This window comes from Dermacentor silvarum, chromosome 1, assembly GCF_013339745.2.
Source record: "Dermacentor silvarum isolate Dsil-2018 chromosome 1, BIME_Dsil_1.4, whole genome shotgun sequence".
Lineage (NCBI taxonomy): Eukaryota > Metazoa > Arthropoda > Arachnida > Ixodida > Ixodidae > Dermacentor > Dermacentor silvarum.
Window position 1 is genome coordinate 160,874,609 of NC_051154.1, and position 14,661 is coordinate 160,889,269.

Here is a 14,661-nt window from a genome sequence, read left to right on the forward strand (position 1 = left end):
ATTTCTTGTTCTGGTTATGTATAAATTAGAAAGTCCTAGACATCACTTAGAGCATCGAATTGAAATGCTTGTTCCGCGCCACATTTCGCGGAGACTCTCACTCTCTCTCTCTCTCTTTCGCGCTGATTGAAACTCGCGCGAATTCAAAAAAAGAGAGAGAGAGAGACAGACAGAAAGACTATTGCGGCTATCTTGCGTTCTGAGAGCACACATTGCTCTCAAGCGCCCTGCAAATGAACAAACCCGACTTTATTTATGGTCCCGTGTCTTCATTGAAGCAAGAGGATGTCGATAATTGTTTGTGACCGGGGTGAATGCGGGATTGCTCTGCTCTTGAAGATGTTTATCGGTATCGCGAAACGACGCACATTATTTCGACTTTCAGCGACACGCTCAATACTATGTAATTGATTATTTGTCGCATTGATGCGGGGACCGGATAAGGCACATAATAAAGTTCGATCATTAAGAACGCAGTTGAGGGCAGTGCAGAGCAACCGGCAGCTCGGTGCATACAACTTACTGAATGTTTTCGACGACGCTTTAAGGCTTTCTCATTTATAAATAGTTGGGAAAAAAATTAATAGTTGAAAAGCTCGTTGTCAAGTACACCTAGGTGAATAATTAGAATTAAAAAAACACTTTGAGCTGCTCAATGTAACTGCGAACAACGCATCGGCTTTATTCGCTTAGATAGCACTGGTATGCTGCATGCAAGGTTCGCGCTAACGTTAGCAGCGTCACCCTGTACGAGTATGCTAGCTGGTTTTGATGACCCATGTGTCAGCGAGCGGCGTTTAATTTGTAGATTGAATAGTGGAAAAAGAGAAACTGCTGGTAACAAAAACTTGGACTTCCAAGCTAGTTGTTTTAATTAGCGCTCGCTCGAGCACATACCTCGCCCCTCTTTACTGATTTCGGATTAAAAGCCAGTCAGCGCTCGATGCATGTCATTTAGTTGTAATATGCCGAGATTGCCACCAGTTTTGAGACATCCGCCGCAAAATGCACTCCCGTTTTGCTTATTCTCTCGGGAAGCCTTCTTACACGCACTGCGGGGCAAGGCTTTGTGGAACACCAGTTTGTTCCGAGGCACATCTTGGGTAACATATCTCGAAACTCGTGGCAGCTATAGGTTCCTATACTCAATGAACATGCGTAGGGTGCTTAATTTATGCTAGAAATGTGCGGCCTAATGCAAATATTCACAATAAATAAAAAATTGTGAACGTTTTATTAAGCAAAGCGCTAACCCCTGTCGGCGGGAATGATGTGTTCTCGAGACAAAATAAAAACTCTTCATCCGTTCTCCGCTTGAAGATTTTGAAGATTAACTGAGAGCTTTGCTGAAACACCCGGGGGAGTTTCCAGGAAGGACTTTATTTGCAAGTAGTACCCACGTTTAAAAACTTTTTTTCGCGCAAGTTGTAATAAGTTGCCACACTGTACACACTGTAGGTTGTCGCACGGCAAAAGAAAAGTGACAGTTACGCCAAATGTTTTATCTTTGTCACTCTACAACTTCCTGTGGTGCATATTTCTGTCAGTTTCGCGATTTGTTTTAATGTGAGTAATTTTACTCGCGAGTAAAATGCTTCATGTGGATTGCCCCCATGTGTATTGTACATATTAACACATGATCTGGCTTGTTTCTTAGTTATCAAACTAATGAGTTATAAATGCGTAAGCATTTCTATGCCTACCCAACGAGAATCCTGCCCGTCACGTAAGACGAATGCAATGGCTCATACCCCACTAAACAATGGCTCATTCCCCGGTAAGCAAGCAAAAAATGCAATGGCTCATATATACCCACGTACGGCAGAGACTACAAACGCTCAGCAAAGTGAATCGAACAGTGCATACATTCATTGAAATCACCCATACAACACACAGAACAACATACGTTTCAATAAAGAACAAGCTCACAACAATCATCCAAATTATCAATAAAGCATTGCATACCCCCTTCAGCTAATGTAATGATGGTTTTACAACAGCTTCGCTGGACATCCAAGTTGATAAGGAACGGTAAGAGTTGATAAGGGTCGGATCATGTTCGATAAGGTTAATAACGACCATAACGACCGATGAGGGTTGATAAGGGTTTATACTGGTTGTATGAAGTTTCATAAGATTGATAGTGACACCGGGCTGCGTGGAGATGAGCAAGTGGCACAATGCTTACGCATACTTAGACAACTCCCAGAGCAGTTCCTGCGTGAATTTGTTTTATCTTTATTGAGTGCCTTTTTTTATCACTCCTCATTCTATCTACTACTTTATTTTTTTTTATTGTATGCAATATGTTTATTTTCTTATTCGTTTTTGTTATAAGTTCGGAAAAACTCGACAGTGTCAACAGCTCATTTGCACAGCCTTAGACGACACACTGGAATAGATGATCATCTATTATGCACATGACTTCGTATCTGCAGTGCAGCCAGGAACTTAAGCAAGAAGAGTATAGGTACGGTGCCCATGCGGTTCAAACGCGAAACTCGGAGCGCATGGCTGCTGGCATTTCCTGCACCACCGGTGGGCGCTGGCGACACCGAGCTGGGGAACTATGGTACACGATGAAAGCGAGAGCCCTTGTGACGCGTTGTGACAGCACTTTGCCCCCTCAGCGATCATCCAGCGTTCACCGGTGGCGCAATAAGCGCCGGTGCCCATGCGGTCGGAGTATCGCTTTTTGAATCGCTGAGCACTGTATATGACAACTTCTTCAGTGGATAGCACTAATACCCATACCGAGTTACAAAATTGGTGAGAGATCGACATTCAGCCCCTAACGCCTCAGCTTCTGATGTCATCGGCACGCTACCACATCGTTAATTACGACATTAAGGCTTTGGTAATCGGAGGTTAACTGAGTTCCGACAGCTCGATAGGGCATATATCATGTGTACTCTCGGCCGCAACGTTTGTGTCAAGTAGCATATTTATTTGACGCTAAAGAAATATGCAACATTAGTACTTATTATTATAATGGTTGTTTGTTTAAACTACAAATGGCAACACATTTTAATGTCCCGTATACTGATCTTTAGCGCCACTGTAAGCACTTGCAACCGAAAAACGACCCTTATTTCCGATAATTATACATCGCTGCATGTATCGCTGTCGCGGCGTTCAGTGACATTATATATAGACTTGTATATAACCACAAGAGCATGAGGACATATGTCGAAATCTGTCGTAAGGCGAGACGCGCAAAGCCTATACATAGAGTGTTGACGCGACGAGCGACACGGACACTCGAAGAGTAGGAACAGCTCGCTCCTGCGAAGCAACGTGGGCGCGAGAACCGCGGTGGAGCACATACAGAAAAACAGTGCAAATGATGAGCGTGAAAAAAGTATTGATGAGCCAACAAGATACGCAAGCAAAGTATGCGAGGCGGACAAAGCGTTGGTGGCGGACTTCAGACATAAATAAAGCCGCAGAGGATCAAACAACGGAAAACGCCAATTTTATTAGATGATTCGCGAGAAATAAATCTGGACAGGCCTCTGACAAGTTCAATCAGACTGTCATACAAGGGTAATTTGAAGAAAGCGCCGATAAACTCGTGTTTTCATTAAACAGAAGCCTGACTACGTTTTATTCTACGTATGGCGGAGTTAGGATATGTCCCTGTAACGCACTGCAATAGAGCAGCTTATTTCTTATTGCGGAGGGGAGAAGGGAAGGAAACAGAGAACAAGGGCCACACGGGTGTTTTAGCGCATATACAGGGTGTTTATCTTAACTTGGGCCAAGCGTTAAAACTATGCAAATGCCACGTAGGTGTACAGAAACAAGGTAATGTTGTTTTTTTGTAGCTTGGAGATACTCAAACTATTTCTTGCATTCTGGCTAATTATGTAATTACTGTTAATTAATTATTCAACTTATCAATTATTATAGTTAGATGAAAAGTGTCGATGAGAAAATTGTAGAGCAACATGAGAAACTCCCAATACAACTTTCTGTTTCTCAATACGTGCTACATAAAAGTGTTTTTTCGACTGTGAAATATGGCCGCAAATACACGCAAACTGCCTCGAGCGGCCAGTCGCGCGGTAGTTTTGCGTGTATTCGCGGGCTTCTTTCACGATCGGAAAATACACTTTTATGTAGCGTGTACTGAGCAAGAGAAAGTTCTATTGGGAGTTTCTCATGCTGCTCTGCAATTTTCTCATTGACACTTTTCATCTAATTTTAATAATTGAGAAGTTGAATAATTAATTAAGAGTAATTACCTAATTAGCCGGAATGCAAAGAAATAGTTTGAATATCCCCAAGCGACCAAAAACATTACCTTGGTTCGGTCCACCTACGTAGCATTTGCATATTTTTAACGTTTGGCCCAAGTTACGTGAAACACCCTGTAAAAGGTCAGTCACTTTCTGTAGGAAGGTAGGTTCGCAAGAATACAGCCGCCCTACGCACTGGTTGGTGAACTTCGCTGCAGTTTGTCAAAACTTCGTGATTTTATCCTTTAAATACTAGACAGTGCCTTCGAGCTTGATTTATAGGATGTGGCCATGTGGAATCAGGGAATACTCAAAGATATCCACATTGCGGGGAAAATATTGTTTTGCTTCAAATGCGAGGTACGAAGATTGTTAATGCGAAGGTTGTTATTCGATCTGGGACGCCGGATGAAATACGAAAGATGTAGTAACCCACGTTATTAATTTTCCGCGCGGCTGCCAAAGAGGACTTCCTTTTACGATAGGAAGTCGTACTGCAGCCTGCCATGCATAATGTCCTGCCGGAAGTGAAACTCCGGCTTGTGCCAAACAAGTGACTTCGCAATCTCCCATCTACTTTCTGCGACGTTTACGTGCTTCAGGTCTCGCCCGCGGTTTGTTGTTTTCGCGTGCAAAGTGGCATTGAGAGTTCTCATATAAACTCATAAAAAGAAGCTATTGTATCTGCGGAATTTTTCACAGCGGCTTCAGCGCGTTTCAATCTGATCGGGTGCTAATGCAGATTTCGGGAGCACGTGTATTGTTAGTTGTTGGTGATGGTGGTGAGAGTGTAGAAGTTTTAAACCCTACAGTGCTCACTTCATGCGATGCTAAAGCACTGTGATGCTCATTTGTTTTGGTAGGTTAATGATAGTGATATGTGGGCGCTATAGGTACAGAAAGTACATTCATTGCAGCTACCTAAAGGGCAAAATTCAGTGGACAAACTCGCCGGTGTGCTATGTGTGAATGACATTCCTGAGAGAAATAGTGAAAGAACTTTATTAAAAAGCAGAAATCTCCGCATGTGTGTGTACAACCATCTACATGATGTACTCGGTGTGGAGGAGGGGATACGGAATTAAGAGGCTCTAGGACAGATAAAGGGGAAAATGTTCCCGAGAACTTGCAACTTGTTCTATGTCACGGCAATGGTTACTTGTCTCGGAGGCAATCTCTGAACGCCACACTACACTTTCACCGCAACCCGTGCTTGGAGCTACGGGCTATTCTTGACACGTGGGGAAGCACCGCCAACAACTTGCTACGACTTGCCACTTTCTCGTATCAGCAGTCTGTGGGTGTGCCGTTGAAAACCACACTCTTTGTTTCTCAAGTCGCCCGCATCCATATGATCGGCAAAACACTGCTTGGGCTGGGCTGTCTTCGTTTGTACCCTATCCTCGCGTTCCGAAAATTTCCTGCTATTGTAAGCTCCACATCGTGGTATTTTCGTTTTCTCTCGCCTCTCTTTTTTTTTTTTTTTCTCAATTGCACAGAAATATCTGACGTTGAGAGGCGCATCGGCTAAATTTTAAATCTTCCGTACTCAATGAGAAAAAAAGATGAAAACGAGAATAAAAATGGAGTAAACTTTTTGACGAGGACTGTACACGCAACGACAATTTTATACCAAACAGTGTGTTTATCCTGACCAGGCGGGTCACTGACTCTCCTGACACGACCTTGTCGCCCTTGTTTGTACAATAAACAAAAGACAATGTGCTGCTTTCCTGTTTCATTGCAAAAATAATTGTGACATTGACAAATGAATTGATCACGCCGCTGACTAAGCCATATAGCTTGTGTCATGCAGCGAATGTCGCCGCACATGACAGCGTCCATAGCAGCTGCCGGGCTGCAGCTTTCGCTTCACAGCATACGCTCGGGGACGCTCTGGGAAAGCCTACGTCATGTTGTGACTGCAATTTACCGTTGTCTACAACGTCAGCTCCGAGAGCTTGGTAAACTGCGGCTACCTGGCCGCCCCGGTTTGTCCTAGGCTCCCATCTGTCCCGGAGTAGTGGCTTAACCCGACTGCAGCCTCGGTAAAGGACGAGCTCAACGGTTAGTGCCTCCTTTGCGATTCCTTCAGGGACCGACCAATCAAAAGGCATAGGAGTGGTTATGGCTGGCCAAATATAGTCCGTTTTGTGCACTGTTTCAGTGAACCGGTCCGGGTGCACCTGCTGGCAGCTGTCAGAGCTTTCACATATTTCCGTAAATGAACATCGACACACGCGGAAGGTGATTTTCTGCTATATGTTCCTGTTAATATCATATCCTATAGTGCACCGGATCATGCTACTCAAATAGAGTAGGTGTTGGTCGTTGAATGCCTACACATTTGTAGCTGTCTTCCGTGGCAGCCAAATCAACTCGAGATAACTTCAGAGGTGCCCCTTGAATTGTGTAATACCAAGGAAAAGCTTTGTGAATTCAGTCCCATAATCGTAAATTGCTTTGGTATTCTGTAGCGGTTATTTTATTAATGGATGGGAATCAGATCACCAGGCAATATAAAATCGCGTTAAATTGCCTTAGTATCGCCGTCTAAACAGAAAAAAAAATAGAAAGGAAGAGAAGACGAAAGAAAAGTTCCGTGCTCAACTTATTGACTCAGCTCGAAATTCTAGGACTCTCTGAAATTATATCACCATAGGTATTTTATTTTCCTACAGAGTTGCGCCTATTGAATCGCGAGTTTTTTTTTTTTTTTTTTTTTTTTTTTTTTTTAGTGATGGCAGTTCATTGTATGAAAACATTTACGCTGAGTGTCACAGTAAAATAACAAAAACAATGGACAAATCAACTCTGCATTTAGTGTACAAACATGAATTCAGGGGCTGGTTTCACAAAAACGTTCTTACGCTAAAACTGTTCGTAGAAGCCAGTGTCAGCCAATCGCTGTGTTGGACATACTATTAGCGAAGGCGGCTGGTGAATGGCAAGCAGCACTTACCAAGGAAAAGCTCTGTGAATTCAGTCCCATAATCGTAAATTGCTTTGGTATTCTGTAGCCGTTATTTTATTAAGCGAACACATGCCGGCCCATTCACTTGCTATCTTCTATTCGTATTCCCCTTGACTCGCCGCCAACCGCGGCTCTTGGCAGAACTCCAAATCAGAAAACAAATGTATAGATAAGTGAAGGGTAACAGTGCTGCCGTATTAAGCTCCTTAGTGTCAGGAAGAACAGCTGACGTTAACGTCGCACAAATCATCGTCTCCTCGTCATTGGCTGACTTGCAGTTAGCACATGCACACATACAGGGGGCGTGTACGTGTCACGGAGATGCGGCAAATGCGCGACTGTTTTCGTTAAAGGGCTACACCGTGTGAAGAGCCCGGGACGAGATTGGCGGCGCGCGTCAGCGCCTTGTCTTTTAGACCGATGCTTGTAACGACTTTTCGGCTGCACCTTGACGCCATTCCGAGCACGCGCATTTCGACTGCGTGAGCCACACACCTTTTTGCGCTCGTGGTGACCGCGGCACGGCCCACGGGAAGAAACAGAAGGCAACCGGTGGGTGGTCGATATTCCTATCACGTAGCTTGTCAGCTCGAGACAAATCAGGCAAGGCTACACGAGAAGCATGCGGATGCCTCAGGGCCTCGAGCTCGCAGCTAGGGCGCCCAGAGCTCGATGCAAGGGTTTGCCCGAGAAACCGGCGGAACCTGCTGCGACTTGCGAGAGAATTCCGTGGAGAGAAGTGGTGAATGCGGCCTGATTGGCTGTCGGTCTGCATTCTACGAGGCAATGTTCCCAAAGCTGCCGGCTCCAGACTGTGAAGCAGGGCACCGGAGAATGGACAGGAGGTGTGGCTCTAAACGTCTTCATTAAGGATCACAGCGGCTGCGTAAGGGAAGTGTTCGGATGTAGGAGGAACCACAGCAGTAGATTGCTCTAGTTGCTCCACCACTGCTGTGGATCCTGCACCAGTGCTACGGCACAGAAAAATAGACGCAATGATCGGTGCCCCACTTTAGCATAGCTCGCTAAAATATTTTTTATATTATATTTGTTAACACCATTTTAAGGGCACAGATCATTGTGAATGTTTATAAGAAGATCACTGGCATACTATTCCCAATGGTCGCACATAGCTAAATACCTAATCAGCAAAGACAAACGGCACATCGTCTCCTTGTACTGGTAGTACCCTGATTAGTTTATCGCGTACCTTGACTTTCTGTAGCCTCTTGGTTAGATGTCCACAGCAAAACAACAAACGTGAACTGCTTGACCCAATACGACTCACGTAACAAAATTAAGCATCTGTTCGAAAACAGTGCTCTCTGCTTGCCCGTTACTTTTCATTTAAATTGTTCGCTATTTTCAGTCATCAGTGAAACAGTTGGTGCTCAAGTATACTAAGTCGTCCAAGCAAGCGGTGATTTGTTCTTCACTTTTCAAACTAGCGACAAAATATTTTCTGGCTGTATAATTCTGTTTTGTGCACCTAGTCCAGGGCTTACCCGTAGTTTCGTCTTTTTTTTTCATCTAAACTAGACGATAATTGGAGAGAGAACGTCTATCATATTGCAGTTAGTGGCAGTAGGCTTCTCGGCTCGCATTAGACATTCGTAGTGTAGGGCCCAGCCGCACATGAGTGACTGTCAGGAGAGCACATTGAAAAAAACCAAAAGGGTGAACCAAATATCGGCAACAACCTCCGCAAAGCCTAACATTCTTGATAACACTAAACATCAGTGCAACCACCACCGCAGCACTGAAAGAATGTATTTTGAGTTGTCACATTATAGTCCTCAGCGTATTATTCAGAAGCACCAATGTAGTACTGCCTACCGGTAGTGTTGTTACAAAAACACAGAGTGTGAATGCATATAAAGCTTACGAACATCCGGGTTGGAGCAATTGCCGACAATTCCAGCAAGGCTAGATCCGCCTGCAGCCAGCAACAATGTCCTCATCCTCCTCCTCCACCTCAACTGCTTGATTCTTGCTGTTGTAAATTCGTGATAGGGTACCCCGGGGAAAGACTTAAAGTCAATATCCATTCAGGCTTTTCTAATGCGAAAACATTCATTTTAGGTCTTCAGGTAAAAGGTAGCCGCCTGAGCGTCGCAGGTATGCGTTCAGTGACCTGACATCTGTGTGCATCTCTTTGCAGGCACTGCACCATGGACCCGGCCTGCGGGTTGACCCGGAGACCCGCGGCTTTCCAGCGAGCCTTGACCCAGACTGATAGCGGGGCCCCATCCGGCGCCACTCCTCTGCGGTCGGCGTGACTTGCTTGACTCAGCGGCCGAGGAAGTGGGAGCCCGAGCGAGTGCGACACAACGGCGCCCAGATTGCAGCCCGCCGTCGAATTAATAGGGCCGTGGAGGGGACCGACCGGAAGCCGTGAAGCTGCCAGATTATTGCCCGCTTCCCGTCGCTCAAGATCGCAGTCGGCTCCAAGCGCCGCCCAAGCTCGCGCAGGCGTCGCGCGGCACTTGTGCGACCTGTGTCGACACGGTCTGACGCGACCGCAGAGGCTGCGACAACAGCGCGGATCCGCACTTCCGCCGGTACCGCATTGGGACACCAGCCACAATGAGGTCACGACCTGACAAGCTGTCAATCGCCGCCAGCACTCCGGGACCGCCGGCTTGTGCGCAGGACTAGCCGCCTGTCTTCGTCGTGTCGTGTCCGAAGCGAACTCTTTACTTCGTTCTTAGGCCTCTTCTACGCAGAAGGGCTTCCTCGAGATGCTTTACCTGAGCGACTGACGACGTGCTGACTGGGAACAAACGTTTTCAGCGTCACCCTTCTTGTGGTCCTCTCTCCGCCGTCCGCCATCTGCTTGTGCGTAGTGTGTAACTTATCTTGCCCGGCTGCAGTATTGTCGAAGGCCCACTTAATATGGCCGCGAAATACGGGAGCACCTGAATGTGATACAAGAAAACAGAGCCAAGAAACCCTAACGTTTCGGCTTTTTGTTCGCGCTTTGTTTTAATTATCTCTGTAGATCGACCTGGACAAAGGCAGGGTAGCTTGTTCGGTTAGTTTGTCACTCGCTGTGCAGTCAAAGCATTTCATATTTAAGTAACGGCTGCTGTTTCGTAAAATGCAGTGCACGTATGCGTGCTGAGCATTACACAAGTGATTGTCCGGCGGATTCTGTTCGAAGCACGTTCAGTAACGCTTTGAGTAGGTCGTCTCTTCCCATACACACTGTATTACGAAGGAGCGCGCCACTCGCTCACAAGCACTTGCACAAGACTCGAGACCCCGGTATGCCCTAGCCATGGATCTGTATCTCAACGACAGTGTCTTCGGCAGCAATGGCACGGGAGCCGAAGGCGTGTCTCTTGTCAACCTCAGCTCAGACGACATCATGACAGAGAACATGTACATCCTGCCGTGGTGGGGCCAGGCGGCCTGGACTTTGCTCTTCGGGAGCATGGTTCTCGTGGCCACAGGAGGCAACCTGATCGTTATCTGGATAGTGCTGGCGCACAAACGCATGCGCACGGTCACAAACTACTTCATTGTCAATTTGAGCTTAGCGGACACGATGGTGTCAACATTGAATGTCATATTCAACTTTATCTACATGCTAAACGGGGACTGGCCGTTCGGAACAGCCTACTGCAAGGTCTCCAACTTCATTGCCATCGTGTCTGTGGCAGCCAGCGTGTTCACCCTAATGGCCATCTGCATTGACAGGTGAGTGAGGTGTCTTTCACTCTGCTCGGGATCAGAACTCTATTTCGAAGAGTTTCGGTGTGAACGAATGACCAGAGGCCCATTTCGGAGCCTTTGTTCATTCGTCGCATCGACGCGTACACGTTGTTCTTATCATGAAGTTATTTTCCGCGAGTTGTTTTCTGCTCTGAATGATTGCAGTCGTACAGACAGATGTTTGGAATCTATGATTAGTCCAAGAACGACACTTTACAGCAGTTACTTACGTAGTCCAGTAACGCGCGAAACAAATTCTACTTACATATTTGCGAAAAATAATTGCTATCTATTTTGTTTTCCAAAGACCCACGTTTTTATTGGTGCTTCAAAAACGAGATAGATGGATTGCTGCACCCAGACGGTACAGTAATGCCGTTCTCCTAGTTCTCTCAAGCACGCGCTCACGGATGCTCACAACAGCCCAGCACGCATTATTGCGACTTCCGCTTGCTTTCTTTGCAAAGATCTATGGGTGACACCGAGGGGGCTCTGCCAAGCTCTCGTGCAGTCCCACATGGAAACGGACGACGAGTCTTCGTTCATTGGTGGTGATAATCATGTAGCTGTTATGACATACCTGGATGATGATAGCTTCCGGCTTGTGCATTATCGAAAAGAGATAAATGTATGCATACCGGTAATAATTACAGCTGTGACTTGTGATCAGATACTTTCTGTGTTAGACCAAGGATGTGACTTGAGACCGACTCCGATTGGTTTGTACACAGACACTGCAGAAATTATTCGAGCTTTATCAGTTACAAATCACCGCAATAACGCCCTCCACATTAGCAAGTCAGTCACAGGGATCCTCATCTAGGCACGGCTAACTAATTTGTTTCTGAAGAATACCTCTATGACGTAAGGAAAGTCACCCGCCATATCCGAACTTCTGAGTCCGAGTTGTATTCCGGGCGCAAGGACCGCGTGGCCCTGACGTTCACTCCAAGCACTGACCGCCCATAAACTTCGACTTCACAAGGCATGGGACCATTTACTGCGTAAGCATATATACTCCGGCGTGCCAATAGTGTAGTCCATTCAACTGAGATAAGATGCACTGGCGTGGAAATATGCGGATATCTCATGGGGCATTTGTCCTAGAAAGCGGTATCAGTTCATGCTGATCTTCAGGGCCTAATCGCGTACTCATTGCCGGTAAGGCCATAGGGACTTAGTAGGCACTGAAGAATGATATGGTGTCCTTTCTCAGACGGGTGACGTATGATATCTGTAGTTTCAAACACCCGCTGTTCATGCGGACCGCGTGGCGAGGCAAACAGTAAGCACTGCACTGCCTCCTTCTAGTCGTAGAAAATTGACAATTTGCGTCGCTATTCGTCATCAATAAAACACAGTGAGATACGAAGGGCGGCAAGTTCTGCTGCCGTCGGTGTTGTTAAGTGACGTGTCTTAGCCTGACGATGATGATGATGATGACTTTTGCTGAAATGGCGATAGCTGCGGTAAAACTGTTCGTCAGGACATATCCGTTGGTTTATGTGTTCGTGCAGTCTCAGTACTTCTCATGTCAGAGGAGTAATTTAACATTCCTCAGAGCTGGCTATGTCAAATCTGTTTTTTTTTCGGACACTAATTATTGTGAGATTGACATAGGGCTGAATAAGGCACTAAGGAAGCGTCGAATATGCCAGGGCAAATGGTATCATGGTAATGGCATACAATGCGCAGATACCGTTAAGCAGAACCAGGTACATGGCATGTCCATAAGAAGACGGGCTAGATGCCTTCTGTGTGCCCTTAGCAATTAACTAGAAGAAAGGGAACCGAGGGGCCCGATTTTTATTAATCATATCATAAAAAGCCAACAAATAAGCACACCAAGGACAACATAGGGGAAATCACTTATACTTACTAATTGAATTAAAGAAATGACAAATTAATGGAAATGAAAGTGGATGAAAAAAACTACTTGCCGCAGGTGGGGAACGATCCCACGTCTTCGCATTATACGCATGCGATGCTCTTACCAATTGAGCTACCGCGGCGACCTTTTCCCATCCACTTCGCCCGCGTAATGCGAAGACGTGGGATCGCTCCTCACCTCCGGCAAGTAGTTTTTTCATCCACTTTAATTTTCATTCATTTAAAATTTCTTTATTTCAATTATTAAGTGCCAGTAATTTCCCCTACGTTGTCCTTGGTGTCCTTGTTTGTTGGCTTCTCATGATATGATTAATAAAAATGGCAGCGGCTTAGCTCAGCTAGCCCTGTATATGCAAAGCGAAAGTTTGGTTTAGCCTGGTTAAGTATTGGTTTCACTTGGTTAACCTTTGAATAGTTTAACCAACGTTGTGGTCCCGCTTCCGGCGTTTTGCGAGCCGAACCGCTCGCTCTTCCTCAGTCTACGAGGAAGTCTCTTCGCGCACTTGACATTCCGGGCCCTCTCCAGTCAAGCAGCTCGCCGGGCGATATCCGCGGGGTGGTCAGACGCCGCTTGCCGACGACGGCTCAAAGCCTTCCGCTCCAGCGCAACGCTCACACAAGACGGCCCGGACTCGCTCTCATCCATGGCCAAGCTCGCACTGACTAGGCCAACGCGGCGCTCCTCTTAACCCTTTAAGGACGAGACATATAAATAGCCAGAAAAAATAATTATTTTCTATCTAAATGTGCAAAACACATCAAGAATATGCATAATTAACACAAGGGAAAAATATTTTGTACAAATTTTTTCAGCAATAGCGGGAAAACCCCAGGCGGGAATTGAAAGTGGGCTTCACCCCAAGGCACCTAAGGCTTTGTTTTCAATTTGTACAAACGGCTCTCATCATATGTGAACCATAGGTGTACATTTCATTAGCTTTACAACACATGTGTGACACCACTGCAGCTGACTGACCTTGCATCTGCTTTTCTCCTCTGACCTCGTTTTCAAAAGACAGTGAGTCGCGTGCCAAACTTATTCTTCCTCAACCAGTGTTCCTGCTCTAAACCAATATATGATGCTTGCTGCCTGTCATTCGGTGTTGGCCGAAGATATTTAGCCAGGAACTTCGTATTTAATGCTGAAACTAGGTGAGAAGATTCTTTTTAAAGCGAAGCTTTGTACCTCTACCAGCCAAGGGTTCTGTCGTGTCCGTCGTTGTAAGCAAAAAACGATCCCGACGAACCGCTAACAATTGCAGGTATAGCAGTATAGCTTACTTGAATTCAGGCATTCAGCGTACAACTAAGCACTCGTTTTCGCAAGAAAAACCACAAAAACAAGCTTCAAAGTGATGAGCCAACATGATGGATGATAAGGGCTGCGGGCAAACAACGGAAACAGGCTCGGCGCGGTCCGTAAGATTAGATTGCAGCTGTTGCAAAGCTTATGCAGCTGCTTGAAAGAGGGTTGACGTCATTCGAACCCTTCCAGCCTAGTAACTGCTTCGGTTCATTTTCTAGACTACCCCACTATGGGGTAGTCTAGTGTATATCACACCGATCATAAAGCAGTAGTGAACATTGTTGTGAAGTAAATAATAATAAAGGCCGTGGTTAAAGTTACGTTGTAGTGTGTGAAATATCAAGTGCGCCGCAGTCACCGTGAGGGTGGCGTAAAAAGCTTCGCTTTCCAACCACCTTCACACGGTGGATTGGCGGGCAATTTTTTCTGGCATGCCTGTAGGCAACACTCGTCAATTTTCTGGCGTTTCGTCACCCGGCGTCGCTCAGTGTCGACGTTTAGGGAGGCGCTAAGGCGAAACGCCATGCTCAAGA

The 14,661-nt window shown here is 46.0% G+C and overlaps 2 protein-coding genes across 4 annotated transcripts in view; one reads left to right on the forward strand and one right to left on the reverse strand.

Annotated features, from left to right (window-relative positions):
• Positions 1-14,661, forward strand: part of LOC119436305 (tachykinin-like peptides receptor 99D) — a 729,947-nt gene that overhangs the window by 624,355 nt on the left and 90,931 nt on the right. For all 3 annotated transcript variants that reach the window (XM_049656881.1, XM_049656884.1, XM_037703119.2), the window contains one exon: positions 9,377-10,917. In XM_049656881.1, coding sequence (XP_049512838.1) covers positions 10,496-10,917 — 422 coding nt within the window. In that variant the 5' untranslated portion in view covers positions 9,377-10,495. The remainder of the gene's footprint in view (positions 1-9,376; positions 10,918-14,661) is intronic.
• The window catches only part of LOC119432753 (uncharacterized), a gene marked incomplete at its 5' end in the record, with an annotated part of 185,237 nt that overhangs the window by 20,225 nt on the left and 150,351 nt on the right, over positions 1-14,661 (reverse strand). The window lies entirely within an intron of this gene.